The sequence below is a fragment of the Gopherus evgoodei genome, chromosome 5, assembly GCF_007399415.2.
Source record: "Gopherus evgoodei ecotype Sinaloan lineage chromosome 5, rGopEvg1_v1.p, whole genome shotgun sequence".
In the NCBI taxonomy this organism is placed as follows: domain Eukaryota; kingdom Metazoa; phylum Chordata; order Testudines; family Testudinidae; genus Gopherus; species Gopherus evgoodei.
The window spans coordinates 20,651,070-20,668,553 of record NC_044326.1 but is presented as its reverse complement, the minus strand read 5'-3'; the positions used below and the strand labels follow the sequence as shown (position 1 = coordinate 20,668,553).

The window sequence follows — 17,484 nt, the reverse complement described above, 5'->3', positions numbered from 1 at the left end:
AAAAGGTAGTCGTCAACCTCATTAAATGGAGGTTTTCTAGTGAGATTCTGCAAGATTGGTCCTAGGCCCAACATTTTTTATCAGCAATCAAGAAGCAAACATAAGAATCACTGCCAATAAAATGTGTAGTTGACACAAAAATTGGCGGAGTGGTAAGTATTAGCTAGGACAAGGCAATCATACAGAGTAATCAGAACTGCATGGTAAACTAGGTCCATTCAAACAAATGCAAGATCACACACATAGGAACAAAAAAAAAAAAAATAGGACAAAACTACAGAATGGTTGACTCTATTCTGGAAAACAATAACTCTGATTAGGGGGTCACAATAGACAAGCAACTGAACATGAGCTCCCAGAGCGATGCTGTGGCAAAAAGAGCTAAGGCAATCCTTGGATGTATAAACAGGAGAATAATGAGTAGTTATAGAGAGGTGACTTTACCTCTGTATACAGTACTGAGGAACAGATACTGGAATAATGCATGTAGGTCTGGTGTCCCTATTTTTAAAAGGATGGGGAAAAATTGGAGAGAATGCAGAAAAGGGCCACAAAATTGATTCAAGGGCTAGAGAAAATGTCTTACACATTGAGAGATTTACGTTCCCAATCTTCTTAGTTTATCAAAAAGAAGATGAGTAGTGACTTCATTACAATACCTTCACGGGGAGAAATTATCAGGTAATAAAGGAGTCTTTAATCTAGCAGAGAAAAGCCTAACAAAAACCAGTAGCTGAAAGTTGATGCCAGATACTGGGCACAATTTTATTAAAAAAATGAGTATGATTACTCATTGGAACCAACTACCAAGGAAACTTGTAGATTACCCTTCTTTTGATGTCTGCAAATCTAGACTGGATATCTTTCTGGAAGGTATGCTTTAGCCAAACAAGTTACTGGAGTAACTTGGAGAAATGTAATGGCATGTGATACACAAAAGGTCAGAATAGAGGAGCTAATGGTCCTTTTTGATATTTAAGCCCCTCCTCCCCCAAACTATGAATACAGAGCTTCATCAGTTCAAAGATAACTGTATAGTAGAAACTTAACTGTTATCACTCCCCTGTGAGATAGGAAGGTATTATCCCTACCCTATACACACACAAACTGCTCAAGATAAAAGTTAAAGGGACACACAACAGGAATCTTGTTAAACTGACTCATGATAGAGAAACAAGGTGAGTGAGGTAGTATCTTTTATTGGACCAACTTCACTGGTCTACAATTTTTGAGAAGTCGTCTGCTTCAGAGATAAAATGTGATATTTATTATGTATTTTGATGTGCTGAATTCAAATATGACAATTAAAACAACTGATTGGCTACTGTTTCTAAGATATTTAAGTTTTTACATTTTATGTCTATGTATATTGTGTAGATAGTAGAGTTTTAATCATAAAATTGAAACCTAGGTCTTTTCATGTGTTTATGGTTGCTTTACAGGATAATATTTCACTTGTCCTGTTTATGTAACACTTTAAAAATCAGCAAAAGGGTTATATAAATAAAATTTATTATGAAACAAAAGGCAAAAAAACTATTATGTACATAGTTTAGTCCTATTCAGTGTCTACTCGGCGCTTCTTGGCTTGTCTCTTGTATTCATTAAATGGAGCATCTCTTGTCACTGTCCAGCAATAGTCTGCAAGCATTGATGGGCTCCATTTGCCCTGATAGCCTGCCAGGAGATTCCACTGCTATAGTCTAGAGCCCAACAGCTCTGCCTTACTCTTGGGTAGTTCCAAATCCCTGACAAGGTCATTGAGTTCACCTTGTGTTATGAGGTGTGGTTCAGAGGAGGAGGATGGGAGAAAATGTGGGTCCTGTGACATTGATGGTTCAGGACCAGAAGTTTCATCTCTTCCTCTTCCTCGTCTGACTCAAGTGAGAATGATTCTGGTGCATCAGGAACCAGCAGTCCTTCTCCGTGGGGTACTGGGCGTATAGCTGATGGAATGTTTGGAAAATGCACAGTCCACTTTTTCTTCTTTGACACACCTTTCCCAACTGGAGGCACCATGCAGAAGTAACAATTGCTGGTATGATCTGTTGGCTCTCTCCAAATCATTGGCACTGCAAAAGGCACAGATTTCCTTTTACTGTTCAACCACTGGCGAAAATTTGTTGCACAAGTGTTGCAGCATATGTGTGGGGCCCACCTCTTGTCCTGATCTCCAATTTTGCAGCCAAAATGAAGGTGATAGGCTTTCTTAATCATCGTGGTTATACTGCGCTTTTGTGATGCAAAAGTCACTTCACCACAAACATAGCAGAAGTTATCTGCACTGTTCACACAAGTACGAGGCATCTCTGCTCACTTTGGCTAAACAGAAATGTGTCCCTTTCCAAAATCAAACACTGACAAATAAGAGAGCACCACACTGTATGATTTCTAGAGCTGATACAGGGCAATTTGTTCAGCAGAGTGATGTAAGCTTTGTTATGATTGCATCATCCATGACTTCTAGGAATAACATGATGCAATTCATATCATGTATGACGTAATACCAGCTTCAGATTGCATCATTCATTGTTTTGCCTAAAAAGCAAGTACTGTCCAAACCCAGTCATAGATTTATTCATAGATCCAGTCAAAGATGTATTTTAGTCATTTCTGGTTTATATTGAGATCCCTTCCCTTCATAACTCACTTATCCTCCGCCATTCCCAAGTCAAGGGTTGTATATACTGACCTAATAGCATATCTTGAAAACTAGAGCCAATCAACAATTTTAAGCATCATTTTCATTCTCAGTGACCCAGAATTAGTAAAGTTGGACTACATTTATTTCAGAAGCATTTTGGCTGTAGAGCAGTGCTTCTTGTCTCTCTCACCAACAAAAGTTGGTCCAGTAAAAGATATTACCTGATCCACCTTGTCTCTTTAATATCTTGGGACTGATATGGCTACAACAATAGAGAATTCCGATTTCTGATACAGCCCCCACTAAATAGTAGATCTTGAATTTAATAACAAAATAATATCTAAATAAATGTCTTTGAAATAATATTCTCCTCTCCTGTTGACATTTATGAGGGTCTATTCAGCAAAAAAGAAACAGTGAATGAGTGAGGGAAACATCAAGACTACATATAAAATGCCATTAAAAGCACAAAGTAAAACATGGAAAGAGAAAAAATTGCTAACAATATAGTTAATGAAAGCTTAGGTGTTAATAACGACAGCAGGTACATTTTCAAACAAGTGTTATTTGACAGGGGAAAAAGGGAGGAGGTGTTGCCTTATATATTAAAAATGTACACACTTGGACTGAGGTGGAGATGGACATAGGAGACGGAAGTGTGGAGAGTCTCTGGGTTAGGCTAAAAGGGGTAAAAAACACAGGTGATGTCGTGCTGGGAGTCTACTACAGGCCACCTAATCAGGTGGAAGAGGTGGATGAGGCTTTTTTCAAACAACTAACAAAATCATCCAAAGCCCAAGATTTGGTGGTGATGGGGGACTTCAACTATCCAGATATATGTTGGGAAAATAACACCGCGGGGCACAGACTATCCAATAAGTTCCTGGACTGCATAGCAGACAACTTTTTATTTCAGAAAGTTGAAAAAGCTACTAGGGGGGAAGCTGTTCTAGACTTGATTTTAACAAATAGGGAGGAACTTGTTGAGAATTTGAAAGTAGAAGGAAGCTTGGGTGAAAGTGATCATGAAATCATAGAATTTGCAATTCTAAGGAAGGGTAGAAGGGAGTACAGCAGAATAGAGACAATGGATTTCAGGAAGGTGGATTTTGGTAAGCTCAGAGAGCTGATAGGTAAGGTCCCATGGGAATTAAGACTGAGCGGAAAAACAACTGAGGAAAGTTGGCAGTTTTTTAAAGGGACACTATTAAGGGCCCAAAAGCAAGTTATTCTGATGGCTAGGAAAGATAGAAAATGTGGCAAAAGACCACCTAGGCTTACCCTTGAGATCTTGCGTGACCTACAAAATAAAAAGGCGTCATATAAAAAATGGAAACTAGGTCAGATCACGAAGGATGAATATAGGCAAATAACACAGGAATGCAGAGGCAAGATTAGAAAAGCAAAGGCACAGAATGAACTCAAACTAGCTATGGGAATAAAGGGAAACAAGAAGACTTTTTATCAATACATTAGAAGCAAGAGGAAGACTAAGGACAGGGTAGGCCCACTGCTCAGTGAGGAGGGGGGAAACAGTAACGGGAGACTTGGAAATGGCAGAGATGCTTAATGACTTCTTTGTTTCGGTCTTCACTGAGAAGTCTGAAGGAATGTCTAGTATAGTGAATGCTTACGGGAAGAGGGTTAGGTTTAGAAGAGAAAATTAAAAAAGAGCAAGTAAAAAATCACTTAGAAAAGTTAGATGCCTGCAAGTCACCAGGGCCTGATGAAATGCATCCTAGAATACTCAAGGAGTTAATAGAAGAGGTATCTGAGCCTTTAGCTATTATCTTTGGGAAATCATGGGAGACGAGGGAGATTCCAGAAGACTGGAAGGGGGAAAATATAGTGCCCATCTATAAAAAGGGAAATAAAAATAACCCAGGAAACTACAGACCAGTTAGTTTAACTTCTGTGCCAGGGAAGATAATGGAGCAAGTAATCAAAGAAATCATCTGCAAACACTTGGAAGGTGGTAAGGTGATAGGGAATAGCCAGCATGGATTTGTAAAGAACAAATCGTGTCAAACTAATCTGATAGCGTTCTTTGATAGGATAACAAGCCTTGTGGATAAGGGAGAAGCGGTGGATGTGATATACCTAGACTTTAGTAAGGCATTTGATACGGTCTCACATGATATTCTTATAGATAAACTAGGAAAGTACAATTTAGATGGGGCTACTATAAGGTGGGTGCATAACTGGCTGGATAACCGTACTCAGAGAGTAGTTGTTAATGGCTCCCAAACCTGCTGGAAAGGTATAACAAGTGGGGTTCTGCAGGGGTCTGTTTTGGGACCAGCTCTGTTCAATATCTTCATCAACGATTTAGATGTTGGCATAGAAAGTACGCTTATTAAGTTTGCGGACGATACCAAACTGGGAGGGATTGCAACTGCTTTGGAGGACAGGGTCAAAATTCAAAATGATCTGGACAATGGAGAAATGGTCTGAGGTAAACAGGATGAAGTTCAATAAAGATAAATGCAAAGTGCTCCACCTAGGAAGGAACAATCAGTTTCTCACATACAGAATAGGAAGAGACTGTCTAGGAAGGAGTATGGCAGAAAGAGATCTAGGGGTCATCGTAGACCACAAGCTTAATATGAGTCAACAGTGTGATACTGTTGCAAAAAAAGCAAACATGATTCTGGGATGCATTAACAGGTGTGTTGTAAACAAGACACGAGAAGTCATTCTTCCGCTTTACTCTGCGCTGGTTAGGCCTCAACTGGAGTATTGTGTCCAGTTCTGGGCACCGCATTTCAAGAAAGATGTGGAGAAATTGGAGAGGGTCCAGAGAAGAGCAACAAGAATGATTAAAGGTCTTGAGAACATGACCTATGAAGGAAGGCTGAAGGAATTGGGTTTGTTTAGTTTGGAAAAGAGAAGACTGAGAGGGGACATGATAGCAGTTTTCAGGTATCTAAAAGGGTGTCATCAGGAGGAGGGAGAAAACTTATTCACCTTAGCCTCCAATGATAGAACAAGAAGCAATGGGCTTAAATTGCAGCAAGGGAGATTTAGGTTGGACATTAGGAAAAAGTTCCTAACTGTCAGGGTAGTTAAACACTGGAATAGATTGCCTAGGGAAGTTGTGGAATCTCCATCTCTGGAGATATTTAAGAGTAGGTTAGATAAATGTCTATTAGGGATGGTCTAGACAGTATTTGGTCCTGCCATGAGGGCAGGGGACTGGACTCGATGACCTCTCGAGGTCCCTTCCAGTCCTAGAGTCTATGAGTCTATGTTCAGTGTTGAAATATCTAGGGGACTCATTTTCAGAAGTACTAATACCTATATCACCAAATGAAGTCAATGTATACAGGCACTACACTTCTCTGGAATGAATAAATATCAGGCTCTTCAGTGTCTCAAGTTGAGCACCCAAATATAAAGACAACCAAAATTAGAAGCTATTTTTGAAATTTTGGTTCTAAATGACTTACCTAAAATCACAGTCAGCAGCACAGCTAGGAGTGGAAATCCAGACTCCCTAGAATCCAGTCCCATGATCAACCTAGTAAATTATCCTCAAGACATAGCTTTTCTGCTTGAACATTTTGATCTTGATCACTTCAAAAAAATTCAACCATTAAACAATTAAGTCAGTACTTTTGCTATCATGAAATTAAAGTAATATCTATAGTGGAAATACAAATTCTGCAGCAATGATTGATCAACTGCAGCACATTGGGTGTCTTAACATTTTTATATTATGCCAAAGAAGTTAGTCACCTAATATAAACTTTTAGCCTTATAGTTTTATTTCCACTAATCAGGGACAAGCATTTCATCTAATTTAGAGGAAGTTAAAGAACGCTTGCTTCAATGTAATCTAATTTCAAATATTCTGCATAACAAAAAAATTAAGGAAGTTTGAGTCACTACCTCAAAGTGCAATTTCTTCACACTTTCGTAACCCCCACTCCGGATTTTGGAATGGATTTATGGTAAGGTGAGGAGACTAAAACCTATTCAATCATTTTCTCAACTCTTCCTTTTCTAAAGCCATACAACTGCCACGGGTGCTGGGACTACGGATGTGGGGGGTGCTGCAGCACCCCCTGGCGTGAAGTGGTTTCCATTATATGCTGGGTTTACAGTTTGGTTCAATGGCTCTCAACATCTCCACTATAAAAAAAACTGTCCCAGCACCCCTGCAACTGCCTGAAGATTTTTCAAACAATTATCCATCTTAAAACTAACAATACATAAACTATGTAGCATGGCTTAACTCTACCTTGAAGTTGCCATTTCAGCCTCCCAACATATTTATGTTGTAGAAATCAAGTTGTCCCTAGGATAACAACAGAAAATACACTAAATTGTGAGATGCACTAGGCTCGTAGAGTTGTGTTTTTTTTACGGATCCTCCTTCCCTGACTCTATACTGTATTTCTGTGTCTCAAATATAGTTCCTGCCTGAATATTGGAAAAATTTAAATCCTATGCTGAACTGCATATGCTGAAAAACTTTGAAACAGCTTGTGTTCTCAGGACTCTGTGTAATTATGATATGCCAAAGGAGAAAGTTTATTGAAAATTAGGTCATTATTTGACTACAAGAAAACTGGCTTGTCTACTTCACTCACACCATTACTTTTGTTTGTTTTAAGAACTTGAGTTAGCTGGCTGAAGCTCAATCCAGAAAAGAAAGAGGGTATCCTGGTTGGTTGAGGACCTATCTGGAAGAGATGGCAGATATTATAACTGACCCCTTCAACTAAGAGGGTATGCCAGCCCTTGGACTGTAAGATTGACAACTTGGGGTTATATTAGATCCTGGGATGCTTCTGGTTTTATCTGGCAACAGCAATTCTCAAGGATGCTTCCTCTCCAAAACTTTTCAATTGGGGGGAAAAAAAATGCAAACTCTCTCCTCAGATCTGGGGCTCACAACAGCTATTTATGCCTTTGTGAGATCCAGGCTAATTTAATAGGAACAATATATACAAAGCTATACAAATATACTTTGAAGCCACTCAGAAGATACAGCTAGTGCTGAAAATGGCTGGTGCTTAATTAGCAGCATGGGTCTCCCATGAAGGATGACACGCGTGGCAAAGACAACATTGCCTTAGTGTTAGTTTCTAGGAATTGGTTTTGTTCCTGTTATCTTAGGTACATCTATACTACAAAGTTAGGTCAAAATAAACTGCCTTGAATCGATGCGTCTACACTTAAAATTTGTCTCTCATCGATGTAAGTTCTCTATGACACAGATATAGTAACACCACCTCCCCATGAAGCACTGAGTCATGGTCAACCTATTGAGGTCAACACAGCCCAAATGCAGACACTGAATTACCTATGTCAACCCTAGCAATTATCCAGTAGCTGTCCTACAACACTCGACACTGACCATTCTAGTCACAGTTGTGAACTCCACTGTGCAGGGGATACGGAGACTGAAAGTCCAACTCACCCTCTTTAAAAGCCTGCACATTTTTGAAATGCCCTTTCCTGATTGTCCATCTTGATTAACACAACTGGCAGCTCTCCATTGTTATGTGCAACTGCCTGTCTGATTATGCCAGCTACATGCTCCAGATGTGCTCCAGCCTGAAGTAGACTGGAGATATTGGCTCTCGGCCTGTGGGGAGAAAAGGCTGTTGCAAGCACAGCTATGGACCAGATATAGAAACATGTACAACTATAAGCAGATGTACATGGGATGTAGGAGAAGGGGTAAGACAGCAATCAGCAGCAGTGCCATGTGAATGCAAAGGAAGTATGGCAGGCATATCAGGAGGCCAACAACTGATCTGCTGCCAAGCTGCAGACATGCCACATTTACAAAGAACTGCATGCCATACTTAGAGACCTCCTGCACCGCCCCATCCACCCCTCTGGATACCTCCGAGGAGCCTGAGTCACAAGCCCCTGGCATGAACAGCAAGGAAGAGACAAAGGAGGAGGATGTGGGACATGTGACCAAGGGGTGGGTGAGAGCCCAGCTATGCCCCGAGCCAAGGTCTGTTTGAGACTCCACCACAGTCCAGTCAGTCCCAGCAGTTGAACATAGGTGAGCCCAATGCAAGGGAAGAAACCTCAGGAAAACGTGTAAATTTATTTCCCATTAGTGATAGTGCCCCCCAATTTAGCAGGAAACAGCTACTGATTTTTTGTTAATTTACTCATACTAGAAGAGGTAGAGTAGCAATCTACTTTTCACTCCTTTGTAGAATTAAGCAGAGGGGGCATAGAGAGCAGTTTCTTTATGTACACAGGGATGGCCGTTGAAGCCTCCTGAGATCTTGATGAAACTTTCATGGTGGTACACTGCAATCATCTCCCAAAGGTTTCTAGGGATGGCACCCTTCTTTCTTTCTCCTCAGTAGGACACTTATCCACACCGGTTGGAGAACTTTGGCTTGCACCATTACAATAAGTAGGTAACAGCATACAGGCCCCAGGTGGCTCCAGGATGTCAGCAGCAGCTGTGTTCTCTGTGCCTTTGTTACCCTCAGGAGTGAGATATCGCTAACATTACCACTGCCTGTGTAAAATGGTGCCAGTTTTCAGTGCCATTGCCCTGTACTCAGTTTCATGCAACTGAGCAATTCCCACCTCATTTCCCTCACCCACGGCAGGCCATGCTCACCATGGCTGGCGCTATTAGTGGCACCATGCACAAGCACTCCAAAGTAGAAGTGTCAATAAGAATGTCTTGTTTAAATCTTTAGGGGAACAAGGGAAGGGAGTTCTGAAACTTAACTTTTGTTTTCTGTAGCAACTATACTGACAATGATACCTCTGCGTGTTTTATCCATAGCTGCTGCCATTGCAGCCTTGAGGAGTTTCCCCTCCACACCTGTGGAATGCCTGAACCAGATAAGGAGAAGAAAGAAGACGACTTGGGAAGACATAGTCGGTGAGATTCAGCAAGTCAGTGATGCATCAGATCATGACCAGAGGGCCCGGAGGATGAATACTGCAGACTGTATGGAGGAGGAAAGAGTGGACAGGAGAAATCCCTAGGAGAACCAGCAGGAAAATGAGAGAGAGATGCACCAAGATATAATGGGCTTCTTTGGCTGAAAACACAGATGCTGCAGATTCTTGTGGATTTACAGGTTCAACAATCATGGGCTAGCATTCCTTTGCAGTCCATGGAGAACTCCAGTATAGCACCTCTCTACACCCCGCCTCAACCTTCCATGTGGGATCAGGGGCTACATTCCTACCCCTGCCACTACACTCAGGGGGACATTAAGGACAACCACAGCTTTACATATACTGACCTGTGAGAGCCACAGCTAACGTATGTGTAGCTAAAATGGATATGATGGTCCTTCCCCTTCTTTAACCTCAGTTCCATACATTTATTAAGGTTCTAAAGTATTTGCTTTTAACTTGCACAGAATTTATTTTGAAGTAATTACATTACTCGATGAAACTCTATTGTTTGGGAAATAATTTATGTTTATTAGTTCCCAATATATGTTGCAGAATGCCTAGCAGTAGTGAACCCACCTACTTTCTTGCTACTGTACAATATGACAACTCATAGGATCAGTGACAAAACCATGTAATAATCATAAATGTACACCAAACACCACAAAATTAATAGGTGCATTATCAGTGTCATATTCTTAGATGTACTTCAAGCATCACACAATTCATAACGGGCCCCCAAACAGCAGGGCCACGTACAGCACAGTACACCACAACACATTACTATAGCTCACTGGTAGTGTTCTTTCAATGCCTCCCTGAGCCATATAGCCCTGTATTGAGCTTGTATAATAGCCCTTGTGTGCCTATTCAAACTCAGCAGACAGCCACTCCACCTTAACCCCATGGCAACTTTCCTCCCTTTGCTTCAGACATTATATAGGACACAACAGGCAGCTATAACCATTGGGATATTTTTCTCAATCCAAGCCAACCTTGTGACTAAGTAACACCAGCACCCCTTTAATCTACCAAAAGCGTGTTTAACATTCTTCATCTGCTACACCAGCAATTGAATATTTCCTTGGTGCTGTTGAGGTGCTGGTATACAGCTTTGTGAGCCAGAGGAATAAGGGGTGGGCTGGGTCCCCCAGGATCACTATTGGCATTTCAACATCACCAATGGTCATCTATTGGTTAGCAAAGAAAGTCCATGCTTATAGCTTTCTGAACTGGCCTGTGTTCTTAAAGATACAAGCGTCATGCACTTCGCTTGACCAGCCAACTTTGATGTTAATGAAGCATCCCTAGTGATCCACCAGTGCTCATGTAACCATAGAAAAGTAGCCCTTTTGTTGATGTACTTGCTGGCAAGATGGTCTGGTGCCAAAATAGGAATATGCTTCACGCAGTTTGGGAATCCCATTCCTGCAAATCCATCTAATACATCCCACACATTGCCAAGAATCACCATCCTACATAGCAAGAGATAGACTCATAGACTCTAGGACTGGAAGGGACCGAGAGGTCATCGAGTCCAGTCCCCTGCCCTCATGGCAGGACCAAATACTGTCTAGACCATCCCTAATAGACATTTATCTAACCTACTCTTAAATATCTCCAGAGATGGAGATTCCACAACTTCCCTAGGCAATCTATTCCAGTGTTTAACTACCCTGACAGTTAGGAACTTTTTCTTAATGTCCAATCTAAATCTCCCTTGCTGATTAATGGCTCTGCAAACTTGCATCACAACAGTCCCCCCCAGTGGATTTTCCAATTCCAAAATTACTTCCTACTGACCGATAGCAACCTGGCACTGCAAGTTTCCTCAGTGGAGAAGTAAACGGCAATAGCTCTGTCAGTGCAGCTCTCATTCTGGTGTTCCAGCTTTGGGGCAAACTCAATATACAGATCCAGGACTGTGGGCTTGCGCATCCAAAAGTTCTGCAGCCACTGCTCATCAACCCAAACCTGCATTATGATACAGTCTCACCAGTCAGTACTCATTTCTCAGGCCCAGAAATGGCACTCCATCATTTACAGCTGCTCCGTGAATGCCTCCAACAATCTTGAGTTGGTTCTTGCTATGTCTCACAGCAATCTGCCCTTCAGGAAATCATCATGTTCCCTCATCTCTTCTTGCAGCTCTGCAAATACCAGAGTATTGTGTGTCCTGTGTTTGGAATACTCATGGCAACAGTTCAGAGCTCTGCAGGCTTCATGTTTCTATCAGCGATGGTGGAGAGTGACAAGTCCCACATGGGTTCGAGGGATTTTCAAAATAGGCATGAAAATTATAGGATAGAGATGACATTATGTGGTGGAGAAATCTGCATAATAGGAACTTGTCCCCACAGTTCCAGTCACCCCTGTGTGACTCATTTCTGCCCCACCATGCATTGCCAAAATGTCCTGAAAGACATTGTGTTGGAGAACAGTGAACTGAACACTGGGCTACCTAGCCATGGTGCATTGCACTGTGCATCAACACAATCATTTCCGGGGAGTACATGCAGTATCAATGCAAGAAGCCAAGTACACATGCACACAAGCAACATACTAACTGTGGAAGCTTTATGTCAAGGTAACTTGGGTTGGCAAAAATTTGTAGTGTAGACATACCCTTAGGTCAGTGGTTCTTAACCTTTACTGCAGCTTGCACCCCTTTGGTTCTCAAAATATGTTCTCGCACCCTTTAAACCTAGATATATTTTTTGTTTGCATATTACAGTAATCGTTAAATGTATAATGTTAATAAATATATAGGTTTGATGAAACAAAATAGGTGTACTTATGTGCCTGTGCTTAATTTGTGTTTTTGATGATTTACCTTCTTAAAAAAATCTGGCATGTCTCAAACCCCCAGAAAGGGCATCTTACACCCCCAAAGAGTGCGTGCACCGCAGGTTAATAACCACTGCCTTAGGCTATGTCTACACATACAGCTGTGCAATTGTAGTGCTACACTGTAGACACGACAGCATTCTCCTATCACAGTTAATCCATCTCCCTGAGAGGCAGTAGCTAGGTCACCGGAAGAATTCTTCCATTGACCTAGCACTGTCTATGCTGGGGATTAGGTCAGCAAAAATCTCTCTCAGAGGTGTGGACTTTTCACACTCCTTAGAGAGCATGTGTCAATGTAAGTTTTCAATGTAGACCAGCTCTTAGAGAGCACCTAACTAAACTGACATCAAGTGAGATACTGAAACCTAGATCTATAGATAAGCAGGAAGAGCATTTTCAGTGAACTCAGGTTTCCCCAATGGAGCCCAAATTTATTGACCTCTAAGGCACACTACAAGACGTACAAATTTACTCCAGATTTTGTCAGAACTTGTAGCCATTAAGGGCATTGAATTTCTTTTGCTGAGCTCTCTTTAGTTGATACTGAATCAGTTTTGCTACATTTTAATAGTTGTGGTATTAGTATGCATTTGGAGCTAAAGAATGTGGCAGGCACATTTTATATAACTTTAAAATAGGCTATTTGCGCCAGTTCCTAATTCCTCAGAAGAACAAGGCTAGAGAACTTCTAGGAGGAGTCTACTACTTACCACTGCATCCAGGAATTCAATGCATGTCTTCAAATCTGGCCTAGTGTCACAGAACTGTCTGAAGAGAAGTCTCCCTATAGGCTGCTTGTCACAGAGCTGGTTATAGTTTTTTTCTGGGTAAAAGAAGAGATTAAACAGATGACATCATTACAAGCCAGAGTGCTGTTCCTCACACTCCTTACTATATCAATTTAAGACTGCAACAGAAAAAGCAATATTTAGAGCAAGAGTTCTCAAACTGGGGGGTTGGGACCCCTCAGGGGGTCAATGAGGTTATTACCTAGGGGGTTATGAGATGTCAGCCTCCAGCCCAAACCCTGCTTTACCTCCAGCATTTATAATGGTGTTATATAAATATATTAAAAAGTGTTTTTAATTTATAAGGGGGGAGGTAGCACTCAGAGCTTTGCTATGTTAAAGGGGTCACCAGTTCAAAAGTTTGAGAAACACTGATTCAGAGCATTTATATTGCAGATTCCCATTCAGATAGCACCACTAAGATTTCATGCAACCATTAACATGTCAAAGGAGCACGGCTAAACCAGCTGTAAAGGTCACAAAGGAAAGTGACAGAGACTTGCTTACCACCACTGCTGCCTCCAACATCCCACCCCACACATACACAAAATAGCATAAAACTTTTATGTAACCTTTCTGCCCCTCTGAGTTGGCAGCAACAAGGGCCAGGTTCAGTATCCAGGGGTTCCGTTTCAATAACACAATTCAAAACCGGCTCGAGCCCCCACCCAGTGACCTGGGACAATTACATACCACCCCCCCAGGTGCCTCTAGGAGGCAATATTTCCCCACTCGCAAGCACGGAGTCCGAGTGTAGCAAAATCCTTTTAATAAAGGAGGGAAACAATGCGGCATTACATTGGAGAAACACCACAAACAGAATTATAACACAAACCACAAGCAAAACCCCCACCTCCAAGTACGTTTGGCAATGTCCTTTCCCCCTTAGGCTCTTAAGTCCAATCAACCCAAAGTCCAACAACCCAAAAGTCTCTGTTTCTAGTCAGTGCCACCCCAGAGTTCAAAAGTGTATCTGCAGAGTTCCCCCCCTCCAGCCTGGGTGGAAATGGGGGGGCGTACACAGGGTGTTAAGGGACACCTTACGTGGGCCAGGGGCCAACTGCTCTGCCTCTCCGTGGAGTTCTGCTGCAGCCTTCACCATGACCAGCTCCACTCCACCAGCTGTGCCGCTCCTCCAGCTGACCCGTGAGCCGCTCCAACTGCCCTTGCAAACTGCTCCACTCCGCTCACTCTTCCATGGGCTGCTCCAACGCGCTGCAAACTGCTCCGCCTCTCCGTGGAGTTCTGCTGCTGCCTTCACCATGACCAGCTCCACTCCACCAGCTGTGCCGCTCCTCCAGCTGACTCGTGAGCCGCTCCAGCCACCCCCGCAAACCACTCCACTCCGCTCACTGTTCCATGGGCTGCCCCAACGCACTGCAAACTGCTCCGCCTCTCCGTGGAGTTCTGCTGCAGCCTTCACCACGACCAGCTCCACTCCGCTCACTGTTCCGTGAGCTGCTCCAGCGTGCTGCAAACTGCTCCGCTCTGCCAGCCGCTTAGCGATAGATCTTCAGGCTCCCCCACTGATTAACACAGCACTCAGTGATCTCTGCTCAGTAAGCTTAGCTCTTTTAGTGATTTCAGCTTGTAGTAGGGAACCCCAGGTGCTGGTGCACCATTGGCCCAACATGAATTCAGCTGAGCAGCCTCTAAATGGACTGCTAATGGATTCAAAATTAGTTCTGCTCTTCAACAGCGGAGAGAGGAGGATGTGCTACTGGATGTTCCAGTCCCTCAAAAGGGGCCCATACCATCAGGTACACACACCAGTCCCCAACCTCTCTCATTTCACTGGGTTTTGGCACCCATGTCCCTTGTCTAGCAAGTGCTACTTAATTGATGTTGAGACATCTCTGTCATAAAGCAGTCTCACAGTTCCTCATTCACATAATCAGGGTGATAACACTTTATTCCTCCTGCCCCAAAAACAAAGAAATTGGGGATCCCAGAGCTGTCAAAATAACCATCCCAGGCTGCTGTGGGCTATGCTAGGTGGGGTGGGTATGCCAATGCAAATACCTGAAATTCCTTTCCACACTCCCCATAATTCACCACCAGATGTGAGGGTAGAGCTCATCCTGACTCTGCTTAAATTTATATTAAATTAGCTGCTAATTGCTAATATATTAAGGAAAAACACTTGCTAAGGTCCTGTATATTACATAGTGGAGTGCTGGCCCCAATGCAAACAAAAGCAACCTGATTCTGTAGACCTTACTAACATGAAGAGTCTCATTACCATAAACAGGACTACTCATGTGACCAAGTACTGTGGGATCAGCTTCCCTATTTGAATTCCACTATAATCATTTGACCAAAATACCTGTGGTCCATATATTCGACATCAGATAGGGGTTAGTAAAATATCAATTATTTGTATTATTGTAGCAGCTAGAAACCCTAGCCATGGACCAGGGCCCCATTGTGCAAGGTGCTGTACAATCAGTGAACAGAAAGACTATCTCTGTCAAAACAGTCTTACACTCTTAAGTAATGCTTGGAGGAAAGTGTAAAAATCCCCATAATGAACTATTATGCAATAACAAGTTCATTGGAAAGCTTCTTCCGAAACCAAGCAGTTGGCCAACATCCTGGAACAAAGATGAAATCAACATCTTTACTCTTCCTTCAGATAGTATGCACATTAATGATGCATATTAAGGAAAAGGGTGTGGTTTTTTAAATAGATGTGTCCAAGGACAACTGGATCTTGAATTTGGGAGCCTGCCAAGGTGGGTTTGGGATGTTTTTCTGGTGGGCAAGGGAATAAAGGCTAAAGAGAGAAAAAGGGGGCAGGGAGGACAAGAGAGAGAGAGAAAGATCAAAAGCGGAACAAGAAAAAAAATGTGGATTACGGTATTAAACAGTACAGTCAAATTTTGAGGGTTGGGAAATAAAGCTGATAGTTCCTGTTTGTCTTACAGATGCCAAAGCTGATTAAGAAGTTTTATCTTGGTAGTTTTATTTGCAACATCTCTGTTCAAAGAAAGAATTAATGCACTTTCATGGTAGCTTGGTGCTTACACAGAAGCCTTCTGGTTCAAAAGGTTTCCCACTGAAAGAGGTTTACATTTTGATTTCAGTTCTTCAGAGCTAATTTAAAGAGGCTTTAAAAACATAAACAAAAGAAATATCCAATTTGAGGCAATTATAGGTCATTGCTTCAGAAAGGTATGTTGTCACAGTCACAACAGTATACCCAGATTTCCTTGAACAGGCCACTCTAACATTGTTGCTAGTAATTTGTTAGCATCTGCAATTTTAAACAGTCTGATGAGGATGCTTGGTTTTTGAGACCCAAACCAGAACACAATGATGTCTTTAAATCACAGGTTAATGAGATTTCAGGAGCAGTTTTCTTGGACACAATCAACAGTAGCTGTGATGATTGCTTTCCCCTCAGGAATTCTCAATTAAATTAGAGGACTTGAGGTAGGATTACAAATTAGCCAACTATCTAGTCAGAAGCAAGAAGAAATACCTTCATTGGATAATAGCATATTCCCACAAGAAATTAGACTTGCATATTATACACACACACACCCCTACCGATTGAATGTCTAAGGTCTTCACAATAACTGAGATGTGGTAACTTTAGCATCTCCTTCCATTTCTTACTGCGTCCACTCCGTTTGCCACACCCTCCTAAAAGGAAAACAAAGCCTTATGTAAACAAGAGTAGTCTACAAGTCAATGCAAAACTACAATATGCTCTCTCTCTCTTCTACAGAACATATATTGTAGCCCTGGGTCATTCTCATTTCTACAGAGAGGTGCTAGATATTTTGCAAGTGGACTGGACTATTTTTTCCTGCAAGCAAGGGAATCTAAACAAGCAAATGTGAGTCTCCTAACAATTCCCTCATTGTCTTTAATATCTCTTGTGTATTCCAGTTTTCTACCATGTGCAAAAATGTTTAGCCTCCAGGCACTTTTACTTCTATGCAGAACATCATCCTTTCGAGCCCATAATTCAAATTAACTCTTAAAATTAGACATAGGATTGTGACCCATCCACAAGATCAGAAAAACTTCCATCTATCCAGATGTGCATATTTTATAAGAAAATTCACAGCTTTGGAGAATCTGAAAATATCTAGGTATATTCAAGCAGGTTTAGGATACGTCAGAAGTCTATAATGAATTTCCTTCATTAGCATTACAATTTCAATATCATGTTAACAAGTGTGTTTAATGAATCTTTAAAGAAAATAAATACAATCCCACATGTATATTGTGATGCCATACAGAGTTCAATCAGTATCTTGAAGGTTCAATTTCAAAGGGTTCTCAAATGCA

General features: G+C 41.7%; 1 protein-coding gene across 4 annotated transcripts in view; it reads right to left on the bottom strand.

The window, feature by feature from the left end:
- GRK4 (G protein-coupled receptor kinase 4) overlaps positions 1-17,484 on the bottom strand; it is a 98,085-nt gene that overhangs the window by 50,225 nt on the left and 30,376 nt on the right. For 2 of the 4 annotated variants that reach the window (XM_030564225.1, XM_030564224.1), the window contains exons 2-3: positions 16,735-16,830; positions 13,105-13,217 (exon numbers count right to left, since the gene is read on the bottom strand). In XM_030564225.1, coding sequence (XP_030420085.1) covers positions 13,105-13,217; positions 16,735-16,830 — 209 coding nt within the window. Of the gene's footprint in view, positions 1-11,347; positions 11,517-13,104; positions 13,218-16,734; positions 16,831-17,484 lie in introns of those variants that run through there. The other 2 variants (XM_030564227.1, XM_030564226.1) reach the window with 2 other exon arrangements.